The sequence below is a fragment of the Megalops cyprinoides genome, chromosome 13 (assembly GCF_013368585.1).
Source record: "Megalops cyprinoides isolate fMegCyp1 chromosome 13, fMegCyp1.pri, whole genome shotgun sequence".
NCBI lineage: Eukaryota > Metazoa > Chordata > Actinopteri > Elopiformes > Megalopidae > Megalops > Megalops cyprinoides.
In genome coordinates this window covers 5,030,001-5,039,476 of record NC_050595.1, presented here as the reverse complement: position 1 = coordinate 5,039,476, position 9,476 = coordinate 5,030,001, and the positions used below count along the sequence as shown (strand labels likewise).

The 9,476-nt window shown below is 41.0% G+C and overlaps 1 protein-coding gene across 1 annotated transcript; it reads right to left on the bottom strand.

Moving 5' to 3' along the window:
- Nucleotides 1-997: 997 nt before the first annotated feature.
- Nucleotides 998-4,145, bottom strand: sult5a1 (sulfotransferase family 5A, member 1). Its single transcript, XM_036544528.1, has 6 exons — nucleotides 4,001-4,145; nucleotides 2,835-3,043; nucleotides 2,571-2,697; nucleotides 2,376-2,470; nucleotides 2,028-2,208; nucleotides 998-1,367 (listed from the first exon to the last, which is right to left on the bottom strand). The coding sequence occupies exons 1-6, from the start codon at nucleotides 4,137-4,139 to the stop codon at nucleotides 1,183-1,185; spliced, it is 936 nt and encodes a 311-aa protein (XP_036400421.1). The 5' UTR covers nucleotides 4,140-4,145; the 3' UTR covers nucleotides 998-1,182.
- Nucleotides 4,146-9,476: the final 5,331 nt, after the last annotated feature.

Genomic DNA, 9,476 nt, shown 5'->3' with positions numbered 1-9,476 from the left:
GAGCTCTCCTATAAGCACAAAGGCTAAAAGTTCACTTTGGTCTTGGAAAACTCATCTGTTGGCTGTAATCCTGTGTAACTGATTTGCAATGATGACCAGCATAGAAAGCAGATATACAGATGCAGGCATCAATTTGTATACATAATTACACTGCATAAAGTGAATGTTTTAAGTGGAGCTCCTTTTTCGCTACAGATTTTCAAATGGCTGTGTTTCTGCAGTGTAATACTCTCTGTAAATTCTTCTTTCCATCTCATGAATTACCAACACCTGATAGAATCTGTGGAGATAGTCATGCTTTATTCATTTCTAAGAGCATATGTATATGTATTTATGAATATGACACTGGATATTTCTGGAAAGCTAGCCCCAGATATGACCGAATGCCACAGGTTATGAACATACATTTTTCAGAGGTTACTTGACACAGTGAAAAACATCAGAGGTCAGCTCTGTAAGGGCACTGGCTCTCTCAGATATCCAGGTGCATGAAAATCTTGTGTGTGCTGAATTACAGCTCTTGTATATCACTGGGATTTTTTCATTGTTCCCTCTGAAAATACTTTACTCATGGACAGTAAGTCAGTAAGACCTGGTCAAGTTTATATGAATGACAGGCTGAATGGTTTTTAATTGGTTCATTATCATATGTGCATACACATACAATCACACACAGACACATTTATCAAATAGTCAAAGTTAACAAAATGTGAAATTCCCTACACAGTAAATGTTTTTTTTCAATGTATCAAAAAATACTAAACAAACTAGAATATATTACTTTTTGACGCTTACATATATACAAAATTATGCTTGCATTATGGAAAATATAACAGTAATCACATTTGTCAGGACAAGCTGACGTTATCAATGAGAGCTTATAGAATTACATTTCAGACACCTGCTCTTTTGTCTATGTTTTAGGGCAGCTACATTACCCAGAGGGAGCCCAGGCTTTGGTTTCCAGCTCTAGCAATTAAGTTCAACACTTCCCCTAATCCTCATAACATACTTCATAAAAATTTGTTGAAAAACATTTCTAAATGAAAAAAGATACACTTTTAAGAATGTCCGATATTAATTGAGCTTTTTGAGACGTGAATTACAGTGTATTAATGAAGCTTTCATATGCGCCCACAGTTTATAGACATTGAACGCTACAGGGCGGGTGCTTACAGGAGCTCAGGCTCCCTGGAGAGTGGGATTCTGGGTAACTGTCCTTGTTTTCAGGGACTCGGGGGAATCAAGCTTCTCTGGAGATTCCCACACAAACCTCAACTGTGAGTCCTGCATCTCAGCCTTAAAGACCTCGTCAAAGTTACGGTTCTGTTCCTCCGTGAAAGTATTCCTCCAATCACCAATTTTGCCTGAAATACATGTAGAGAAGTTGGTGAGCTGCTGATTGCTGACTGATTAACAGACACCTTAGCAACTTTATACAGTACCATTAAAAAGTTTGAACATACTTGATTAAGACAATGGGAAACATACATTCAAAGACATTTTGATCTAAAGACTTATACTTGAATTCTTGAAAATTTTCTTAGACAAATATAAATACTGAAGTTAATGCCTATGCATGAATTTCTTTTTAAAAACTGTATTTTTAAAAAATATTTTGGCTACTTTGAAGAATCTAGAATACAACATGGTTTTGATTTGTTTAACACTTTTTTGGTCACTGCAAAATTCCATTTGTGTTTTTTCATAGTTTTGATGTCTTTACAATTATTCGAAAATGTGGAAAATAGGAAAAAAAAAATTAAGAATAAAAGTATGCAGTGTCCAGACATTTGACCGGTACTGTACATCACTTTGAACCTTTGTGGATGCTCTTATTCAGGCTCACATATGCTGTTTAAAAGAGAGATAGTTTATACAGCTGCACACCTGCTGAGGTTCAGGCTAAGTATCTTGCTCCAGGATTTGAACCCTAACTGTAAATATTGATTGTAAGCGTTGAACTTTTGAATTCAAGCCCGGTTTCCTGGCTACTCCTCACAGCGCAAACAGAGCACAGGCCTCACCTTTCCTCATGAACTGGCCCTTGGTGTGGTCCATGATCTCCTCTGGAATCAGCGTGTAGTTCACCATGCTGTTCTCCTTCATGCTGCTGAAGGTACAGTGCTGCTGGGCGCTGGTCAACTCTGCCGCCACCAGGGGGCACTGTAGAAAGGTGCTGAGCCTCTCCAGCGAGCCTCTCAGTTCCTGCACAATGTGTTTTATGCCAATATGTAATAAATGCTGCAAATGGACTTTGTGTCTGTGGCATGTCACAGCCACACATTTTTTCACCACAACCCGAGCTATGGCTTTACCAGCTAACAGCAGAACAGTTCAAAAACTTTTAATATGTATATGCTGAATCGCCTCACCTGCCACATCTCCTCGTAAGTGATATAGAAAAAGTTCAGGTTTCTTGCTTGACTGGTCCACCCTTTTACATGGTCAAACCAAGACCCGTAGTGCACTGTGGAGGAGAAGTAAGCGTTAAGTGTAAATTTGTGTTTTTTCTTGGCAACGCAACTGATTCAATAGCAGACAAAAGGTTTGCAAAACGGTTGACCGACCTGTTCCACTCAGGAATTCACTGAGAAACTCCCCGAAGGAGCCAGGCTCAGGTAGGAAGTTGGCCATCTTGTGGAAATGGTAATAAGACACGGCGACATCCTTTGGGTTTCTCGCCACATAGATGACCTGGGAGAGAGCGACAGCAGGGAGATAGCTGTGGTTGGTCACTGTGGGTAAGAGAGGCGGGCTAGCCGACAGTGCCAGACGTCTGAAAAGAGGGCAGGGCGAGAGAGGAGCTCTGCTGAGCCAGGGCTGGGTCATACCTTGGCCTTGGAGCCCTGGAGGGCAGGGGCCAGCAGGTGATAGGGCAGGTGCGTGGTGATGATTCGGGGCCCCCGAGATGCCCTCAGCACCTCGGGGCAGTAGTACTGCTCCAGCCAGGGGGCTCGTGCCCAGTTGGGCATGGAGTGGGCCAGGGTGCTGTCCCCCTTGCTGAACACCAGTGTCAGTGCCTCCTGCATCCATGTGGTCCCTGTAGCAGAGAGAAAGAGAGAGAGAGAGAGAGAGAGAAAGAGAGAGAGAGAGAGAGAGAGAGAGAAAGAGAGAGAGAGAGAGTTAGCACTTTTCACACCATTCACATTCAGAGAAAACTGAAAACTGACCGTTAAACTTTCCCCAACAATTTTCTTTGATTGACAAGTAAGGTCTTTTTAATACAGACCAATCATCAGCTGGTTTCTTTTCACTCCATCTAAAGTGGTGGCATAAGCTTTACATACTCTGAGCATTTCACATTTTAAAACAGTTTAGTGGTAACAATACTTTTAAAATTAAAACTACTACATTAGAAATTATTGAAATAATTATGATCATTTTTGTAACTAAAACTAAACTACAGATGCAATTTTACGAGAGACCGCAAAAACACTTGCCGATCATGTGAAACGATCAAAGACTGGCTCAGGACGGTTCACAGATACGTCTTTAGCCTCCACTGTATCAATTGCACAAACATCCACTGATCTTCAGCGCGAAGAGACACAGGAAGACTGAATGCAAAATCGCTGTGTGCGCTGCCACTGCCCCCAGCATAATTACAGGGGGAACGGCACCTATATATTAACGCTTGTTTACATCCACTGCCAGACCCCTGCCATACAGTGAGTTTTGGAATCTTAACGGGCAGTGCTTGTGTTAAAGACACTACTCATATCCCAAAGGTTGCTTGTTTTAATTCCAAGGGTCTTAACCCAAGTTGCAACAGTAAATATCCACCCATCCATAAAAAACTGATGATATGTAAGATATCTAAGCTGTTCTGGATGAGGGAGTCTGCTAAGCAAATGATGCAGTGTAATTTATTAAAAGGCAAAAATTATTTAATAAATAGTAAACAGTAAAAACAAAGGCACTCCCCCCATTTGGAAAACTCAGAAAGTGTCCCACTGGCGTGCTGTCCCTCTACCCCTGCGATCTCCCTGCCACTCACCGGATTTAGGGTAGGTGACGATGAGCGTGTCCGAGTCCTGGAACTGGAAGCCAGTGGCATAGCTCAGGGACTCTTGGGTGTGCAGGTGTCCGGGGAAGGAGATGTGGTGGAAGGTCTCGGTGACGTCCAGGCGGGCCATAGCTTTGCTCTGTCTCTCAGGAGAGATGTGGGGCTGTGTGAAGCTGCATCTGTGGTTTAAATAGCCCCGACAGGAACAGAGATGCCACGGAAACTGGGGGCGGGCTTTACTTGTGAGGCAAAGGGGAAGTCTCCATGATAATGTGTCACAAACCACCAGAGAAATTACGCTGAACACAGTACAAAGAAGGGTTAATTATCACGGAGATTTCAAAAGTGATGGAATTAGAAACATAGGATGAGCTACACACTAATATGGCCTTCATGTCAGTAGTGTCTTGCATTTAATGGACAGTTTGATTCCTGTCATTTACAACATTATTGAAGCTGTTGTGATTTTTACCGTTATGCTCCACCTGGATGGTGTGAGATGACACTAAAACTTACAGACTTACTAAACTTAGAAAAACATTGTACCTTTCCAACTGGCACTTGTCTGATGTGATCGATTACTTCTTGCCATATTCTTATCTTGACTTTGATGTAACTGTCAAAACTACAGGTATTCTATGTTGTTTAAACACAGGTTTTAGGATCCTCAGGGTTCACGTCCAGCATTATCAATAACAGATGTCATTCTATCAGCTTCTTTGAAACTGGATAATTGTAATTGTCATTGTATGTTTGTTTGTGAGGAAAGAATAAAAAGCCAACCATTGTTGATTAGTCCTGAGATAACTTAAAAATAGGTGTGTGCTTAATAATAATAATACACCTGGGCAAGGTACTTTAACCTCAGTAAATATTCTGCTGTGTAAATTGATAACATTTGAAAATTGCAATCTATATATGTTGCTCTGGATAAGAGTGACAGCTAAATGCCAGTAATGTAATGTAACGTAACAATACTAATAATAATTGGCTTGATTTTGTTGATTGCCTTCCATCTCTTTTAGGGTTATGGGCAGTCCATCAGCCACTGTTCTCACAGGCTCTCTTTTTCAATCTGACCCAGTTTATGAGAAATTTTGTGAGGCGTGCCATGACAGGAAACAACCATAACCTTACAGTAGTTTTGTCTTCCTTGTGATCTCTTTGATCTTCCTTTAGGGGAAGACTTTAACCTGTTTTGGTTCAAACAAACAACTGCGTGGAATTCTCAGGTAGAGCCCCAAAGACGGACCAAAATTACCCCTATAATTTTCTCTTTCCACTGGAGTCACAGAAATACAATACAATTTACAGTAAATTATGAAAAACAGATCAAATCAGTTTATTACACATATCCCTGTTTACTCCCTCACTTAATTTTCTAACTTTGTATATGTCATATATATTAAGCTCTCTTTTAATATAGGGTTGCTATTACTGTGAAGTTGTATATTAATCAGGATATTTGCGACCATATTGTTTGTACTGTTTTTGCTTGAAATGGTTTTAAGGCCATTTTTCTATAAAAGTTAAATCTTCACTGCACTTTGAATGTTAGGAATATTTTACAATACAGGGGCCAGTGTCATGCGTAATCAGTAGGCCTAAAGAATGAAAAACAAAGGCACATATAAACAATTATGAACCACGAGTATGAAGTAGCTCATCTTACTTGTCAGCTGATGCCCTGAAATCTGCATGTCTCACACATGAACATATTAGTCTGCTCAAATGAACACCCACCAAAGTGAGTCAAGACAAGTACCATAATCAAGGCTAAAACAGCTGCCCCCTGCAAAACTCAAACCAGCAACCTTTTGATTACTAATTCAGCTCCCAGCCCACACCAACACACCCCAGCTGCCCCTCTCTCTCTCACTTCAGGCTGTCAACAGGAGGCCACAGAGACCATCAGCAACCTGGTCGCTTCTGAGTAACATGGTCAAAGGAAACAGCACTTTTTCAGCGCTTTTACGTAAAGCAAAACTCTGAGGATTCTAGGATCGTGAGAGGAAGATGTTTCAGTGTGATCTGAAGCACGAGGGTTTTCACAAAAGCTAGTCTTTCCTGTGCCTTTTTTAGAAAAGAAAACTTTGGGTTGAATAGTTATCACCCCATCACTGCTTTTTACACCAGCTCCAGCTTTGTCTCATACAGAATAGTAAACAGTGGACAGAACTTGTATGTACTGACAGAAAATACTAGACTCACATTTTTTTGCTTTTAAAATAAAGTTGGAGAAAAAGACATTACTCCGATCCCTGAGAGACCATTAAGACACGCTCTTTCGTGTTCTTCCCCCTCTATAAAACCTGATTTTGGATTTTTTTTTTCCTAACTGCCCATTAGGCTCGTCTCACCGGGCCAGCTGACAGGTGCACAAGAGCGCTGAGGTGACACGAATGCAGTGCCCCAATACACACGCTCACTGAGGACTGGTTTTCACACAACACGTTCTGCGGTGCTCCACAGAGAGGTGGGTGCCTGCTGGAGGAGTGTCATGCCACTGATAACATCTGAGCCACTGGCAGGTGCCAAACTCACAGGGTGCCCGAGACCAGAGAGACGAGAAGAACGTGCCGACAGACACGCCCCTACCACAGCAGAGTGAGGCCGGCTCGCTTGAAACCCGGGCCGCAGGGTCCACCCATTGACCGGCCCAGGTTGTTTGGCTGCGCTCAAATTAGGTTCCTTACTGACTGAGCCACTCTGGAGCCCTCTGAGGTATGTTCTAATCACAGCACAAAAGCAGTGCAGTGTAACCTCACGAAATGGCTGTAGCAGAGAATTCATTTTTATTTCACGTGGCCTTTTCTTTAATTCCAGCCAGATTACTGTCTAATTACTTTTGTACACTCTCAATTCTTTTTATAACTCTTTGTAATGGTGTGCACCTTGAAAAGTCCAGCCCACTTCACAACACTAGGCATTTAAGATTAATACAAGCTAGACATCCCTTCTTTATTCAAATGAAACAAACAAGAAAAAAAATCACATTTATTAAATCCAGCAAATCCAGTTGTTAGCAGTTGCTGAGAATTGAAGACCATTGCGATGGCTCCAAACTGTCTGTCATATATTAGGTTTTGTTATGTTTAAGAGCCAAATGGACACAATTGAGTCAGCACATTTTAAACTGATAATAGTATAGTTTTGATATTAATAAGCACCGAAAGCAAGCCATCCCAGTAAGAGGCACAAGCAAAAAACAAGTCCTATCCAAAGTCTCTTTGCTCCCACTGGTGAAATGCTTTGAGGAAGTGTTGATCTCTTTAAAAAGGTTTTCTAAGGTGATACAGTTTATCAGCACAAAGCAGATGTGGATTTATATACTGACTTTCACTGGTATTTCTCCCTGAGTAGATGAAAGATGAATAAGATGCTCTGTTCTTTATGTATTGTTTACTCCAGTTCATTCACCAAACACTTGAAGGTTTGTGTGTGCAAGTTCACCGTGAGTGGGCAGTGAGTGTGTAGGCATTTAAGCGCATGAATTTGTGGGAGAGCCACCCCAGCCTAAAAACACACAAACTCCTACAAACTGACCCTGCGCACACCTAAGTGAAGGCGGACCAAAAAGGGTAATTCCTCTCGGGCTGGAAAAGAGAGAAGTGGGAGACACGAACTGCTGTTAAACAAAAACCCATCGAAAATGGTTCCGATTGGAAATTTGGCTTGAATACACCCACTCACTGACAATAACAATACCTCAGTAAAGACCCAAGAGATCAAAGACAGATGATCGGGTGCTGGAACGACTTGAATGAGCAGCATTTAACACTTTCATTCGGATTTTTCATTTTGAAACATTTGTTTTAGCCTGAATTGCAACACAGGTTAAATCTAAATGAAGCTACATTAAGCGAGGATCCTACAGCTAATATCATTTCTTGTTTTGAGGGGTTTATAAATTTATTATGTTTAGGTTATGGCAGGATATAATCTCTGATTTTTTCTGTCCTTCAATTGTTCTCACAATTCATGACTATGAAATAAAAAGATGTGATAGCTGAGAGTGCCCTCCATGATGCTCACTCTACAGATAGCCACGTAAAAACATTTTTCACACTTTATCACCAAAGAGGAGTGTTATCAATTCAGACACTAAAAATACTGTATAATACTGTAGACTGTGAAAGTTTCCGTCATTCACATAATACAAAAGGCCACCTCCCTCATACACCATTGCAAGTGCTGGTTTTATAATAACATAAATGTCCTTTAGAAGGTCAAAACCAGTTTATCTGTTTTTATTATTTCCCAGGTGTGAAACATGACCGAACTGTTTGTATATGTGGAAAAATAAACAGCTAACTGTTATCTATGGCCCTGTTTACTGTGCAGTAAAGATAGGGAATTAAATATGTCTGCCTGTAAGAGGCTAGCGGCAGCAAGATCTACAGCTAAATCAAGATTATGGTTCAGTGGTTTAAGATGTCATATCCTCATAATCAAATCATGCCCAAATATGAACATGGAAGGAAGTATCTCATGCATTCGTCACATGGCCCTGAAACGTGTCTAGGCTGAAACAGCGGTTTGCGATCGTGAGACACTTGCACACAATGTCGGGACATCAGAACAAATGTCACCGCCCCCCCACCGCATGAATGATCACCATTTATTATCATCAGTGCATCTGAAATTCACATTAAAAGGACTGATTAGCAGCAGCTAACTGTACCCACCTCTCTGAGGGTAATGGACAGCTCTCGGTTTCACATTTCCTTTGAACTCCCTCCAGTCTAACGTCTCATTTTCATTCTGGCGTCCTGCAATTCATAACCGACTTGTTACAGCAGGCGGTACAGTGGTTAGAGTTCTGGACTCTGGATTTGAGTCTATGATGCGTGCAGTTAAAGGCAAGGACGTTCAACCTTCACCTCTATTGCTGCAGTAAAAACTCAAGGTATTCAGACAAGTTGCTTAATGTGTTACAGTTAAAACAATAAATGCAGTCAACCTTGCTTGAAGGTGTCTCTAAGCAAAATATTAAAAAATCAATGTAGCTTGAGTTGACAGAAGCATCCACACGTGATAGCGAATTATCAGCATGAAAAGCATAAATTGTAGTATAAAAGTATAAATCATAGTATTTTCCTCATAAGATAGTCCTTGGGCAGCTACAGTCTACAGCTACAAGTAAATGTGTAAATACGTCTTGATTCTTTCAACTGAAGGAAACCTACCTATGTGGCGCTGGAGTAGATCAAAATCTTCCTGAGATGGCCTCCAAGCTCTAAGCTTTCTTTTATTTTTAACACTTGCCATTTTATTCCAGTCCATTCCCCTTTCTTTCACACATTTATTGCTCATTTTACAGGTTTATTGTCAGGGCCATTTTGGGTTTCAGAGTTTATTGGCCAGTCATTTAGTGTCAATCAGATCCAATCTTTGCTTGGACAGCCATCTGAAAGAACATGCAGTTGTCGGGAAACACATTATCCATTAACCTGGTGAAACTGCT

Bases quoted from the DNA above. Each gene is read 5' to 3' on its own strand.
- sult5a1 (XM_036544528.1), bottom strand. From the start codon at position 4,139: ATGGCCCGCCTGGACGTCACCGAGACCTTCCACCACATCTCCTTCCCC. The intron at 2,698-2,834 runs GTATGACCCAGC...GCTCTCTCCCAG, and splicing joins TCCAGGGCTCCAAGGCCAAG to GTCATCTATGTGGCGAGAAA. The intron at 2,209-2,375 runs GTGAGGCGATTC...CACATTGTGCAG, and splicing joins CTTACGAGGAGATGTGGCAG to GAACTGAGAGGCTCGCTGGA.